The 14,932-nt window shown below is 36.4% G+C and overlaps 2 protein-coding genes and 1 long non-coding RNA gene across 11 annotated transcripts; 2 read left to right on the top strand and 1 right to left on the bottom strand.

Annotated features, from left to right (window-relative positions):
- The first annotated feature begins 817 nt into the window (after positions 1-817).
- LOC111796845 lies at positions 818-2,007 on the top strand. Its single transcript, XR_002815431.1, has 3 exons — positions 818-900; positions 1,385-1,678; positions 1,799-2,007. It is a non-coding gene; the product is annotated as an uncharacterized LOC111796845 (long non-coding RNA).
- Positions 2,008-2,290: 283 nt separating this feature from the next.
- On the top strand, positions 2,291-6,959 carry LOC111796844. Of its 5 annotated transcripts, none has more exons than XM_023679625.1 (13): positions 2,291-2,568; positions 2,985-3,475; positions 3,597-3,666; positions 3,967-4,068; positions 4,157-4,273; positions 4,469-4,658; positions 4,789-4,943; positions 5,032-5,390; positions 5,487-5,586; positions 5,714-5,773; positions 5,874-5,957; positions 6,049-6,165; positions 6,463-6,959. In XM_023679625.1, the coding sequence occupies exons 3-13, from the start codon at positions 3,607-3,609 to the stop codon at positions 6,760-6,762; spliced, it is 1,644 nt and encodes a 547-aa protein (XP_023535393.1). In that variant the 5' UTR covers positions 2,291-2,568; positions 2,985-3,475; positions 3,597-3,606; the 3' UTR covers positions 6,763-6,959. The 5 variants fall into 5 exon arrangements, with proteins under 5 accessions (XP_023535393.1, XP_023535395.1, XP_023535394.1 ...); XM_023679626.1 differs by lacking the exon at positions 2,291-2,568 and having other exon boundaries at positions 2,833-3,178; positions 3,379-3,475; XM_023679627.1 differs by lacking the exon at positions 2,291-2,568 and having other exon boundaries at positions 2,832-3,493.
- Positions 6,960-7,484: 525 nt separating this feature from the next.
- Positions 7,485-14,866, bottom strand: LOC111796842. Of its 5 annotated transcripts, XR_002815430.1 has the most exons (20): positions 14,444-14,866; positions 14,109-14,293; positions 13,850-13,954; positions 13,656-13,727; positions 13,372-13,519; positions 12,966-13,048; positions 12,641-12,696; positions 12,066-12,202; positions 11,876-11,966; positions 11,700-11,765; positions 11,321-11,543; positions 10,932-11,033; positions 10,672-10,757; positions 10,441-10,563; positions 9,812-9,881; positions 9,629-9,720; positions 9,400-9,504; positions 9,188-9,316; positions 7,997-8,088; positions 7,485-7,776 (listed from the first exon to the last, which is right to left on the bottom strand). XR_002815430.1 is itself a non-coding variant. In XM_023679621.1 (19 exons), the coding sequence occupies exons 1-18, from the start codon at positions 14,821-14,823 to the stop codon at positions 9,203-9,205; spliced, it is 2,238 nt and encodes a 745-aa protein (XP_023535389.1). In that variant the 5' UTR covers positions 14,824-14,866; the 3' UTR covers positions 7,968-8,088; positions 9,188-9,202. The 5 variants fall into 5 exon arrangements, 4 of the variants coding, with proteins under 4 accessions (XP_023535389.1, XP_023535388.1, XP_023535390.1 ...); XM_023679621.1 differs by lacking the exon at positions 7,485-7,776 and having other exon boundaries at positions 7,968-8,088; XM_023679620.1 differs by lacking the exons at positions 7,485-7,776; positions 7,997-8,088 and adding an exon at positions 8,454-8,621.
- Positions 14,867-14,932: the final 66 nt, after the last annotated feature.

Genomic DNA, 14,932 nt, shown 5'->3' with positions numbered 1-14,932 from the left:
GTGAAGTCTTTACCATCGTCAATCATCCAATATCAAGAATACGTTATAAGCATCTTCAAATTTCTCACCAAGCTCTAAGGTGACATATTCAAGATGTTCGTATTTTCCTTCACAGCCTCTCAAGTGATCCAAAGCACCGATCTTGGTGTCATTATCCACTAAAGCATTTATGCATGGACCAACAAGTGATCAGGGAGGATATTCACTTGTTCCAAATCAAATTAAATGGACAAGTTATCAATCCTCGAGTCAATCATTGCAGTCTATTTCTAAAGCATTTATGCATGGACCGAGAAGTGATCAGGGAGGATATTCACTTGTTCCAAATCAAATTAAATGGGACAAGTTACCAATCCTCGAGTCAATCATTGCGGTCTATTTCTGAGTCTTGCATCTTTCTTGAAAATTCAATAATTTCTTGAAAGTCTAAAAATGCAAACCAATCAAAGGCGGTCTATTTTTTTTACGGATATTTTCATTACTGAGAAGACAAGAGTGAAAGACAACTTGGGTGTTATTGACCTACCGTAAAGACAAGTTAAAGACAAGTTGGACGTGATTAACATACACTCTCCAACTTGAGGGGGAGTGTTGAGATATATTATTTATGGAATATATCCTAGATATTATATCTTAATATTCTTCAATTTATGGTTAGATTTATAGTATATTTTATTTATTTACCAGATTTAGTTAGATATATATTTTTTTCTATTTTTAGGTATTAGTTGATAGTTTGTATCCTATTTAAACGTGGTAAACATGAATGAAGATCATACTTTCGATCCCAATTCTATTTCTATTTCTCATTCTTAACAGATTTGTCGCTGATTTACTCAATAAACTCCTCTTCATTGCTGCTGCTGCTGCTAAGGACACCGACAAAGGAAGGAGGATGAGGTTGCTCCCTTAGAATTATTTTCTTTTCTTTTCTTTTCTATTAGCAAAAGGACAAATATATTTTTATTATTTGGGCTAACAAAATTATTTGTCTTCACATTTCTTAATGGGTTCCATTTGTTTTTTTTTTGTTCGTCTTTTTTCATTGAAATGTTGAGAGTTATTTGTAGGGGAAATTTAAATTTTACGTCATTATTTGAGTTATTGAATATTTAGTATTTATTTAGTTGAACTATAGTTTTTTTAGTTTGGTATTTAATAAATCTTTCATCTTTTTAAAATTTTGAAATTTTTTGTTTAACTGTTCATTGAACAGAGTGTACCAAAATTTTAAATTTTTTATAATTGTGTCAGATAGATTTTTGACATAATTCTTTTTTCTTTAATTAAATAATATTAAAATAGAATTGGATTTTATGTTGAGTTTGCTTTTGTTTGTTTATATTCATTTTTTAAAATTATTAATTGCCTATAGAAATTGCAGATGCAGTCAAATTTGTTTTCAAACAAACAAATAAAGAGCAAGAAAATTCGAAGTTCCGCGGGAAAACAATAATCGGAATCGTTTAGTGTGCAATTACGCCTCTGATTCGGCTCTCCAACAATAATATTCTTCAATGAATTTGCATTAATTGCGAAAGGATGATCGATCAAGGGACTACAAAATTTGTTAGGTCGTGCATCTGTCATTTTCCTCTTGAATCTGACTTTTCCGCTTTCAAGATTGCTTCAGTTAACACCAATTTCCCGATTGATCGACTCTATGAAGAACAAGCAGGTATAATAATAACCCTCTTTTACTCATCTGCCCTGCAAAATCGTTTGTCTGCCATCGATTATGACACGCCTTAACTCTCCAACTGCAATTTGATTCTAATTATTTTTGTTTGGAATTTAGAACAAGAAGTTGCCAATTGTTGGATGTGTTCGATGGGCCGTCGCGCGAGTGCGCATAAACTGTTTGTCAAAATGCGAATCCGTTTTGGCATTGGAATTGCTGCTGAGTTTACTATTGAAACACTTACTGGCTACTTACTTTCTTCATTAATTCAAGTACACAACATATTTAAAACCTCTTGAAGAACTCAGCAGCCCGATCCTTTCGGAATTCAAGTAAGCACTAGTCTCATCCCAACTGCCTTTAGAACAGGGTCCCCCAATAATTAAATGGCTCCATACATGGAAAGATTAGTGCTTTATTACTTTTGTTAATCATGGAGCATTAAGATATTTCTGCTTTGATGTCTCTGTCACGTGGATGTGAGTGCCTACTTTGATTTTTTTTAAATTTATTCTACATTTTTCTTTATTTCCCACAAGCCTTTTTTAAGTCGATAAGTGACCATTTCTATCATCAAAGCATCCATTCCATGTGTAAGTGACAAAATAGCCAAATTTGCTTTTCCAAAAAACAGAGATTTCATTATTAAATACACTACTTTTCCAGCTTGAAGCTTGTTTTTAAAGAAATCAGCTGTGTTTTGACATATGCATTGAGGAGGTTGAAGGGACATCAGACATTTTATGAGCAGTGGGGTTTAGTTTGAACGCATTCATTGGTTGATTTCTTAGAGATAAGAGGCTTCATTTCTGATCAATTATCTTTTCTTGATGGATAAGGAAGAAAGTAGGTGGGGAGCATTTTCGAGCGGCATAAATTGGTGCTAGGTGAATTTCTTTCCCTCTTTTCAAGTCAGGTCTGAAAATGCAAATCTGTTATATTCATATCAAGAACAGAGCAGAAATGGGTTATACATTTCTTGAAATGAAAGGGGGGATTATTATAATAAGCGTTGGTATTAGGTAGTTAATTAAGAACGAATACCAATGTTATTACGTATGATCAAACCAGGCAATTCTAGAGCTCTTCTGCTTTGGATCTTCCGAAAGAAGTAAAAATGTATTAATTAGTTGGCAAGCATGTGACTGTGGCAGTCTTTGCCCTCAAATTCATTCCTTATTAATATTTTATGCAATCGCCTCTCAGTGTGCTTCCAAAGTCACTAACAATCACAACCCACATGGGATTTGATTTATATTTAACCAATGAAATCTTAATTACTCTGGTTGTACTCTGTTTTCAGGATTCATTGTATTCTGAAAGTCCATTCCCAAAAGAAAGTAAAAGAAAAAAAGAAGGGATATAAAGGAGATGGGGTTCGAAAGAGAAGGCACACGTTGTTCCATGATGACGCTGGCATGTTGTGGACCATAGAGCGGGATATGCAAGAGATGCACATAAACTTTCTGCAAATCCATTCGTTTTACCTTTCACTCAGTGAGTAAATCTCTCTTTTTCTCTCACAGATAAGCTTTTGAAGCGGTGGAAGATATGGTAAATTACTCCCGAGTCGGTAGACCCGGTTGTCTGTGGCTGTCATATACAGTATCTTAAATAGACTTCCATGTCTCCGAGACATCCAGTATCTGCTATTCGGAAAATAAAGTCCCAATTCTTGTTTCTTTGCATTGATCGAGGAATGTCGAAATTGGGAGGTAAATCGTTGGAGTGGTCTTTCGCCAATGAATTTCTTAGACGTCTATGAAAAAATGAGCCTCTTTTCCTCTCAGAAAGGTTTGATCTCCATTTAAGGCACGCTTTGATCCCTTGTTTTGTCTGATTCGATGGAATTGTTTTGTTAGATATTTGGACGTTGAGAAGGAAAATTGAGTAATAAATTTGGTTTGGATTGCAGTTTTGAAGAGATGGATCGCAAAGGGAGGACAAGGGTGCAGTCAATGAGAGCATCTGCGAATCATGAAAAAGTAATCCCAGCCTTAGTTCCAAGTCTTGTGCATAGTTCTAAGTAGGTTGCTGTAGTTTCTCACCTTATTTATTGCATGCTTCGAAAAACGGTTTGTTCTGTTTATGAGCGAAAGCCATGAAAAATATGAAGAAATCTTCTTATCTCTTTTATTCTGCATCTGATGAAGTTCTAAATTTATATGAAGTCTTCTGCTTTCCTTCATACAAATTTTGTCGCCCATCCTCTTACTTCTGGGCTAGAATCACTGGTGCGATACTACTGTAAAAGCTAAAAGGTTGAATTCCGAATTGCCTTGAAGGGAAGCGTGGATATGCCGGCGGCGAACTTGCCTGATGCTGCAAAAGCAACCACGAGCAGACGGGTTGCAAGCAGAGAGAGAAAAGTGGCTTTACAACAAGACGTATGAACGTTTCATCCCGATCAAAATCGCTAATTACTTGTTTTCTTCTTCATAATTTTATATTGGATTTGGCATTCTGAATCATCAGGTTGACAAGCTGAAGAAGAAGCTCAGACATGAAGAAAATGTGGGTCGTGCTTTGAAGAGAGCTTTCACCAGACCTCTGGGAGCTTTACCCCGCCTCCCTCCTTTTCTTCCTCCCAATGTACGTGTTTCAAATCCTCAATTCCTTCCTTATTGATAGCTTTGGATTTTCCTTAAACATTGAAAACAATGATATTCATAATTCATGCTAGCAGTCGGGAATATTGTTTTTTTTTTTTTAAAAAAAAATTATAAACAGAGGCTTGGTTGGTGAAACGAAGCCAGAATTGTAATGCCAGATCTTTCACGCCTGCAGATGCTAGAACTTCTTGCCGAAGTAGCTGTTCTTGAAGAGGAGGTGGTGCGGCTTGAAGAGCAGGTTGTGCATTTCAGGCAGGACTTATATCAGGAAGCTGTCAACATTTCCTCCTCCAAGAAGAACATGGAGCTTTCCCTCAAAAACAATTCCAAGCAAGTTCAATCCGAACTTTCAGTTCAGAAAACTGGTAATTCTTTGGCAACCATGAACGATAAAGCCAAAACTTTTTTTGAGTTTGAAGTTATTAAATGAAAAATGTGAATCAGGTTTGGAATTACCTTTTGACCCCTTTTTCCTTTGCCTATTTTCTGTTTCAGATAATGGTCTGGGAAAGGAAAATGAATCGCGTATGAATTCGACAAGTAACCACAAGGTGTCTTCTCTCCAGAAAACCCATACGATAAAGACTCCAGTCAAGAAATCTCCAGCTCGTTACAAATCATCAGCGAAACCAAATTCTCCAAAACTGAATGTGAGTATGAAATTTCCATATTATTCATTTTTGGTATTGTTATAAACACACACACATATATATATACATATACTTTTCTCATATTCAGTTCGAAAACCGAGAGACGAGTCCAGAAAATGCTGAAGCGAGACAACTACGTGCTCCAGATAACAAGGTATCTGGCGATGATAGTCCGAACAATATCTCTGAAAATATTTTGAAATGCTTATCGGGCATTCTATTGAGAATGAGCTCAATCAAGAACAGAGGTGCCACTGAAAGTTTACATCTATTCTCAATGCTAACTACGATGCAAACTGAAGAAACGGATCATCAGGACCCTTATAATATATGTTCAGAATTTGGAATGCGAGATATTGGTCCATACAAGAACGTACGTATAGTTGAAGCCAGTTCAATTAATACAAAGCGGACGACAAACTCATTGTTTCTATTCCAAAGATTGAAGTAAGTTTTGCGCTACTGATAATAATATTACATCGCTTCATGCTGTTGTTTTGGAAATTAAATATTAAATCTAGCCTCAATTTTTCTAAATTTCAGACTCCTCTTGGGGAAACTTGCTTCTGTCAACTTGCAACGTCTTACACATCAGGAGAAACTTGCCTTTTGGATCAACGTCTATAACTCCTGCATGATAAATGTATGCCATTTTTCTGGGAATTTTTTGCTTAAGGGACCCTTCTAGTTAGTCATTTCTTTCTTTTTATTTCTTGGCATTCTTTCCTCTGCTTTCTTCAGCACACGCTTATGTGATCGAATTCCTGTAGGCATTTCTACAACTTGGAATACCAGAGAGTCCCGAGATGGTTGCTGGTTTGATGCAGAAGGTACAGATTATTATTGATTATCCTTCTGCTCTACTCTATATAGCTTTGTTCTTTCTTCATATTTTGGCAAACTAACTCATAATAATAATGCGTCCACCAGGCAACAATTAATGTGAGCGGACACTTGCTAAATGCTATAACCATTGAGCATTTCATTTTGAGACTTCCTTACCATTCGCAATATGTAAGCTGCTGATTTCAATAATGGATTGTGATGTTTAATTTTGAAGTTAAAGTTGGGAAGTTCATAACTTTGTAATTTAATTTGACCGCAGGCTTTCTCAAAGAGTGCCAAGTACGATGAGAAGACATTTAGAAGTATTTTTGGGTTGGAGTTATCAGAACCATTGGTTACTTTCGCATTATCATGTGGAAGCTGGTCGTCCCCAGCTGTAAGTTCTTAAACACATCAGCAGATTTCCGATCTTTACACCTACTTTTGATTAAAACCTTTATACCATTTTTTCTTCGCATCAGAAGAAGCCAGTACTGGTTCTGGATTATTACATTACTCTTCAATTATTCTGCAATTCTCTTTGTAAAGATAGTTCCTAATAAATGAAAATCTGTTCATTAATTATCTAGGCAATTATTTTCAAGTTATTCATCCATATTAGATTTAAGAGACCCTGATGTTTTTCCATCCTCTGATTCCACTTTTAATTTTCATGAACTTTTGGTTAATGAAGGTGAGAGTGTACACAGCATCCCAGGTTGAGAACCAGCTAGAATTAGCAAAAAGAGAATATTTACAAGCTGCAGTAGGAATTGCATCAGAGAAGTTTGGAATCCCAAAGCTGCTGGATTGGTATTTGCTGGACTTTGGTAAAGACTTGGACTCCTTGGTTGACTGGGTCTGCCTTCAACTACCAAGTGAATTAGGAAAAGAAGCAATTAAGTTGATAGAGAGGAGACGAAACCAACCTCTTTCTCAGTTTGTTAAAGTAATACCTTATGAATTTAGCTTTAGATACCTTCTCTGCACATAATAATTCATAATCCAGTTGATTTTTCTGTGGATGTTTTCTTTTCCTTTTTTGGCAGCAATGGTTCAGATTTAGTAGTAGCAGTAGTACACTGTATGATAGGTATTATAAAGAATATAGACTTGTACATTGTTTGGTAACAGTACAGGGTGAAAAATTTAAGCACCTCGTGGCTAATGTGAACAACAGATGATTCTTGATCTTGGGTGTACTGAGAATTAATGAAAGAACCAAATTAACTATGAACAGAAGAAGAGAGCATGAGGCTAAGGTGTGTGTGTGATTGATGTTGACTTGTGCCGGATGGCATTGATTTGATGGGTTAAGCATTAAAAAAAGAAGTGCCAACTGTATTTGGCTGTAACGCAAAAAAGGATTTGGTGAAAAGATGGAATGAAGACAATAACATAATATTACTCAATTTAATCAGCCTGCCAACTCAGTGCACAGGTCATCTCTCCACAGTCCAAGAGGAAATCACATGTGGCCTTCTTCAGACTACGACATTATGTTGTTGTCAAGGACTTTACCATAGACGGATGCTTAAACTCCAAACTTCGTGGGGCACAGTTTTACTACTATTCTTATTATTATTTTCCCTACATAGTGCCTTAACCCATTGAACTATGAACTAATTAGAAAAACGGTATCATTTAAAGCAGGAATTCCATACTTTTTTTAAAAAAATGTCATTGTAGCTATTTTCAAGTTCACGTGAAACATAATATCAAAAAAGGTTCAATTGCAACAAAAATGATACATAATTCTATGAAAAAATCATGGAAGGAATCTAAACCAGCCATCCCCCACAAAAGAGATACTGAGTAAACATCCAATCACCAGTTGATTTGCAAAGTGAAAGCTGGAAGATTCTAAGTTTTGGCATGTTGAAAGGAATGGTAGGTGAGTAAGAGGTTTCAAATTTGTCTTAATCTGAAGGAATTTGATTCTAATCAAGAAGAGTGGTCCTTGCAATCTCTTCCACCTAAAACGGGAAAACCTCACCCACCTATATACCTATATTGAAGGGCAACAACAAACTGCTTAGTGTGATCACTACTACACAATACAAATAAAAGTTAAAAGCTTGAGAGTGACCACTCATGTTCTTTCTAACTCCATTTCTTCCCCACCTCTACCACCCGTGAGTTGGTTAAACAACGATGGTTTGAGGAAAGTATTAACAATTTAGACGTCCCATTTGAAACCCCCTTTAGAATTAAACTTGTCTACTAACCTTTTTCGAAAAGGCTCGAATCATCATGATGCCCATCTTGAAATTTTCTTCAGGAGTCTTCTTGTCGTTGTCTTTCCATCTCTTTGAATTTTCTGAAATTATTAGTTTCATAACGATTTAACAAAATGGTAAAATAATTTATGAGTCGAGGACCCAGAGTTTGATTTGGTTGTCTCTTGAGATTTGGTGGGCATCATATCCCTCAGAAATCAAGCTATCAAACGACGACATGTGATTGGTCTGTCGTGAAAAATTACCACCATTCCATTGGAATAACAGGAGAGTGGATGAAAATCTAAGCGACAAACTGAGAAGTGACTTAGTTCATGAAGGTAGTAAAATAAGAACTATCGTTAAGGAAGAAAGCCTAGCAGTAGTGACAAAGAAGAAGAATTATTCCTCTATAATAAGATTACTAACAGATAGTCGAGAGAAAGTAATGCAGATTTTTTTTTCTGAAGGGCCACATGAAAGGGCCACATGAAAGGGCCACATGGAGATGAAATTCCCAGCTAAGAACAGCCAACAAAGGAATTAGGTACCTGAAAAGGACTGAAATCGGCCCACAAAATTCCAAGGTTCAGAGTCAGACTTCAGGCTGCGGTCAACAAGGTCCAGTTTGACCCTACTTGACCCAACAAGGCCCAGTTAGCTGAAGCTTGAAGACTTATTTTTAATACTTTACACTAAGGAGCCGTTTGAAGATGGAAGGAATTTGAAGTACTTGAATTTAAAAGACAATTATATGATTGATAATATTTGTTTGAGAGAAATGATATCAATTTTTTAGTATTTTTTATAAATAAAAAACAATAAACAAATAAATAAATGGATGATCACGGTTGAAAAATTAAGATAAATCCAAATTTTCACTTATGGATTGGGCTATATTTAAATAGAGTTTACTTAATATGTAAATGAAATATATAAATGTAGTTAAAAACTCATGATCTTAATAAAGGACATAAAGAAAGCTTGGGAGATGGGGCTCCTGAATAGTTAACGATACTAGGAAGGTGATGTTGTAAAAGCCAGGAAGACCTTTAAAATCATGTAACATACATGTGACATGAAGCTACATGCAGAAATTATAATAGTTCGTCCAAGTGCTGAGTTGAAGTTATTGAAAGAAGATCTCCAAAAACTTATTTCATGTAATTCACGAAGTATAAGGTTCCCAAACATACATACCAGCACATTAGATCCTTAGTCAAAGTTATCGATTTTGATGGGGTTAATATCGTCTGCAACTTGAAAGCGTCCTACTGATCGAGCAAAGAACATCATTTGCTGTTCCAGGGTAAATTTAATATTTTCTGCCTGCATTAAAAACACAAAGTTTAGCATTCTATACCCCAATGCCAAAACTCAGAAGTACCACTCAAAAGTTGCAGTAGCGGGACCTTGCGGAAACCATGTTGTTCTCCTTCATACTCGACTAGAGCAACAGGCAAACCCTTATCCTTCAATGCATGATAAATCTTACGAGCTTGATTAGGTAGTACGACCTGGAAATTCAATACAAAGTGTTTACCCAACAAATAAGTGGCCTTCATTACCATGAAGAGATGCATAATGTTTCATGTTTTACATCATCATTATTAGGAGAAAAAGAAAGATAGATGGGCATACTTTGTCCTCCAATCCCTGGAATAGGATTATAGGGCAAGAAAATTTGTCAACAAAATTGATTGGTGACCTTTCAAAGTAATCTTTTTCGTTCCCTGCAGCCCATTATAATTCGCATCAGAATTCAAACTCTTAAAATGAGAAGGAAATCAAATATGAGATTCCTTATTTGTTTCTTCAACTCACCAACGAGATTGTCAATATAATGAGATTCAAACTTGTGTGTATCTGCTCTCAACAAGCTTAAGTCAGCTATCTATTCAAAGATCATGAGAACTACAATCAGTCAACTGTTGCATGGTTTCTAGTTTCAAAAGTTAGTAAGAAAGACAAATATATACATATGTGTGCGTGTGTTGTGTATTAACAGAAAGCAGAAGGGAGTTATGATCAAAGGGAAAGGGCTATATGAACAAGTAATACATACAATGCTTAGAAAAAAAAAATGTATAACATCAACACCATTAGAGATGATACTGGGTCGTGCACTTAGACAGCCGACTGTGAAGAAAACGAGCAGTAATCTCCCTTTGTAGACAATAAAATCACCAACAAGCGTTGTAGGCTTGTAGCTGAACTTCAATTTAATACCATGCTTTCATTACTTAGTTTCGGTAATAAGTGATTAAAAGTAAAATTTAAAATCATACCATACCATCGAACATTCATTTTTGTTTCAATGCAAGCAGTATAACAGAACACAGTTTAACAGCAAATAAAATGAGAAAAATTATAACATAAATTTTGGTTTGAGAGCTACGCTTATCACTGTAATTATTCTGAGAGACCAGATTAGCATAAGACAAGACGCTCACCCCATACAAGGAAGCTCCTGCCTTAAAAGTATCTCTAAAAGCAAGAGCAGCTAAGGTGGTATATCCCCCAGCAGAGCCACCAGTGATGCATAATCGTTCTCCATCAACCTTTCCAGAGTCCACCTGGAGAAAACAATATGGTTTGATATTGCTCAAGGTTAGATAGGTGTATCACTAATTAATCATGAAAATATTAGTTCTAGTGAAAGCAAGATCGTAGGAGGGTGCCACCAAAAATCTTGCACAACTGCAGCAGTCATTGACATCAACAATTCCCCATTGCCTCAAAAGCCTTTCTCGGTACTCTCTCCCATAACCTTTATAGCCAAATCATAAATACCTGAGTAAATAACTATGATAACTATGAAAAACATTCCTAAACTAGAGAATCTAAATTGGCAAGTATGAGGCAATTCAGCATTGCAGGGGACATAGAAAGAATTTTTTTGTTCTTTAAATATATTTAAAACTAGTAATGGTTGCAATCATACCAGTGCTACCACCATAATTGACATCAACATAACCCCAGCCTCGACTAGTCCAGTATTGAATGCTAGGATTTAAATTTCCACGTGTTTCAGCAGTTGGTCCTCCTGTAGGGTAATATCTATAAAATATCTACTTTTGCAGAAGGAGCTATGCCATAACTAGAAATAAAAGCCAGTAAGAATCATTCCAACAACACTTCATTTAAGGTAAAGTACGAAACATACTTTTCCTGTCTCTTATGAAATAATGACAAATTTTTAAAAAATGTTCCATTAAAATAAACGGCAAATATTCCAACACCCTACTTGATAGGCAAAAAGATTGCAGGATACTGGTTTCAATTATTTCCCCCAAACTACGGAAGTTTAATGACAGCGTAGTTGCAACATACCATGGCTTTTCAACAACAACGGAGGCTTTTCATCCTGACTAGCCTGGTAAATAGGATTGGACGGTGGATAAAAGTAGGCATAAGCATTTTGGCCAGGAACTTCAGTAGGAAATTCAATGAACTCAGGAAGGCTGAAATACGACTTAAATTTCAAAATATCCGGAGAAGAAGACCAGATAATAGTGAAACCTTCTACTCTCAAGGTTCTTTCATTTAAGGTCACCTGCATGGGAAAAGTGGCATTGTCAAAGACAGGCAGAAACAATTTCATCCGATGTTTTATAACCAGAAGCTTTTGAAATTTAGCAATGTTGAAAGCAGAAATCAGTGGAAACTACAAAGAAAATGGAAGACAGATAATGGCAGAAAAAAATAAGACCTTGGCAATAGATGGTGGATGAAGTGCCGAAGATCCTTCCACATATATACAATGATTTCCCAGAGCCTGCAAACATAAACATGTTTATCTAATATAAGAAAATATTACTAACAAAAAAACATGTCCTCTGTGAAACTGAAAATAAAAAATCTCAAAGTTTAATAGATCAAGTATACAATATTATCAATATCAGTGAAAGGGATATCAAGCAAGGATAGTGAGCTTTGCGCCTCATCCAAAACTCCAAGATATGATTGCCCACGCTGTCTGCAGGATCCAATGCAGGAAAAGCAGTTGAGTGTCTACAAAAATCTGGGAGGCAAAAATGCAGCATGAAGCATAGAAAATAGAAACTTTTTCAATCACCTGTAGCTGCAGAGTATGACGTTTCTCCCAGCACCAATCCTTAAGAATTCGTAAGAGTTTGTGCCAAAAACCCATAAGGGTCGGGAAAACTCGGCGTTTAAAGAGTATACTGGAGCCACCTCATTGTTACCCTCAAACTGTTTCCATGATAAGCAAGAGTTACAAGTGCCATTATTTCAATTGGCAACGTTATATCATAGAACCAGGTAGGTAGTTAAATGTAATGGAGGCCCATATCAAATGATCTGATTATAGAACGGTTGCCTAAGGTGTTTATTTCCGTTATTTTTTGCCTGACCAATTTCAAAATAAATTCGTATGCAATTTCCTTCTACACTTACTGCAATTCATGATTCAATAACCGATAAGCAGAATCTCTAGGAAATTCAATGCAAGTAGTGAAGAGTTCATTTATTAATGCATACGCGATTATTCAACATTAAGCAATCAGAAAAATAAAATAAAAAAGAAACATCTTTTACATACTTGATTTCAAAAACAAATTACAGTATGCATTGTCTAAAGTTCTGCAATGAAAACAAATACAGGTAATAGAAAATAAAAGGAAAACTCACCCATTTAAAAAGATTCCAAAACCCACTCTGTCTATCAGTAATAAAGTATAGTTCTCCTGCACATTCTCAAAATAAATAAATAAATAAACACCATAATAACCCCAAGCATTACGTTCAGCCATGATAGTCAGTTTAAGAAATCCAGTCACAGCCCTATAAAATTGAACCATTCAAGTAGAAGATTAACAGCCCTTCCGAGGCAGGAAAAAATCTATGCAGAAGACAATGGCATCATCAGCCATGCATGGCGTTAATTTGGCCTCACATAGAAGTTTAACACATTGACTACAAGTTCTTTAATAATTTCAAAAGCTAATGTACATACCCTGAGCAGACCACTTCGGTTCAGTGGGAGATTCCACAAGCTTTGGATCACCACCAGCAACACAGACTCGTTTGTAGACCTCTCTGCAAGATGATCAATAGCATCAAGATCACAATCCAGAACTTTAGTTTTAAACCATTTTAGATATAAAAACAATATACGATTCTAAGTGGCAGAGATAACTATCACCTATAAAGTATACAAGCAGATCTGATCTATTTTCAAGCGAAATTTTAATGCATTCTAACATAGATTAGAATTAAAAAACAAAATTAATACGAGAAAGAGAATAAAGAAGCATGATAAAACACCATATATGACGGGAAACAGTAACATTTAACACCTAAAACAAATAGCCGGTTTAGAATAGTAAGATCAACCAACTGGGGAGAATGGTTCAACTAACCCATTCTCAGAAAGGTAGCCAACCCAGAGCTCAGATTTATCCCATGGCATGTTAGGATGACCCCACTCTATCCATGCAATCCGTTCCCCTTTGGGGTCCACTCGTGGGAAGGCATAGAAATCATTTCCTCCAACTAAAACCTTTGGATCTGAAAGTCATGCCCAAAATTAGAACAATTTGGCGGTACTAATTATGTGGTCAACAATTCAAATTCCTCAGTAACTACAACGCATTAGGTATGAACTTTCAACAAATTTTGTACACACCAGAGAAAATATGCATACCATTAATATCCTTTCCGTCAAGTTCTACTGACACGATTGTGGTGATTGTATTCAAGCTACTTTGACGTCCATCTACCAAAACAAAATAATTTAAGCATACGACTATACATACAAGTGGTCTAAAAATAAGTTCAACGATAAAGATGTTGATAGCACAAAATCCTGGATTCTTAACACTAAATGAAAAAATGTACCTTCCTGGATGGTAATAAAACGATTAAAACGAGAATCAAACACCCCATCTGCATAACTGACTGATCTTCCACCGTAATCGGGAGTTAGTGCCTGCGGAGGCGAATCTGCTTGTGTGAAACCTTAACTTATCAGTAATTGAAAGTTCCAAGTCCTTCACATTCTTATTTACAGGCAGTGAGCAATCAAGTAGACTAAGTCTACGACATCCACTCCATCAATTAACATATAAAAGTCTAGATTAATCGATTGTTGGTTCACCTGAAATTAAAGATTGCTTGTAAAGTCTTTGGTCCTTGTAATTCGAAAAGACAACGATGTCTCCGGCCACGGTGAATGCACCACCGCCGTATTCCTGCGTCGTGTTCCGAACTGAAAACTCCTTCGGAGTAATATCACTGGGCTCATCCCCTGGATTATTCGACTCCTTAACAAGCACACCTCGCCTAAACCAGTTTAAACGGAATTACACGAAGCGGCATTTCTGAACTTAATTGCAACAAATTGTTTCGAGCTAAATCCGAACTAGAAAACAACCAGCGAACTTAGATTTATTCATTTTAATCGCTATAGTTGGAAGGAATCGATATCGGTACCCGGATTCGGTGGGGCGTGATTCGAGCCAGATAAGGCGCCCATTGCCGTCGACAGCAGTACCACCAAGGCGCTTGGAGGCACCAGTAACAACTTCGGCAGTAATTGGCGACTTCCAGGAGCCGTACGGCGCAGTGATTTTGGCGAGCTGCTCGGCTACTTCTGGGACGTCTTTGTTGGTACTAGATGAAGAAGACATGGATGAAGCCATAGGGTTGTAGCTCCGAAAATGCCTTCCAGCGGAGACTCGGTTGATGAATGCTCTATTTAAGGCGTTAAAATTGGAAATAAGAGAAGACGATGGAGCAAAAAAGCGAACAGGTCCTAATAGAGCACAGACACTCATTGAAACGAGCTCGTCTCCGGCTGCGCATACACGCATGCATAAGGTTTACGCGGGACCTTCGGAAAGATTATTTCAGGAGTCCATCAATTTTNAAAAAAAAAAAAAAAAAAAAAAAAAAAAAAAAAAAAAAAAAAAAAAAAAAAAA

Source organism: Cucurbita pepo, chromosome LG06 (genome assembly GCF_002806865.2).
Source record: "Cucurbita pepo subsp. pepo cultivar mu-cu-16 chromosome LG06, ASM280686v2, whole genome shotgun sequence".
Classification (NCBI taxonomy): domain Eukaryota; kingdom Viridiplantae; phylum Streptophyta; class Magnoliopsida; order Cucurbitales; family Cucurbitaceae; genus Cucurbita; species Cucurbita pepo.
This window is presented reverse-complemented; position numbering and strand designations above follow the sequence as displayed.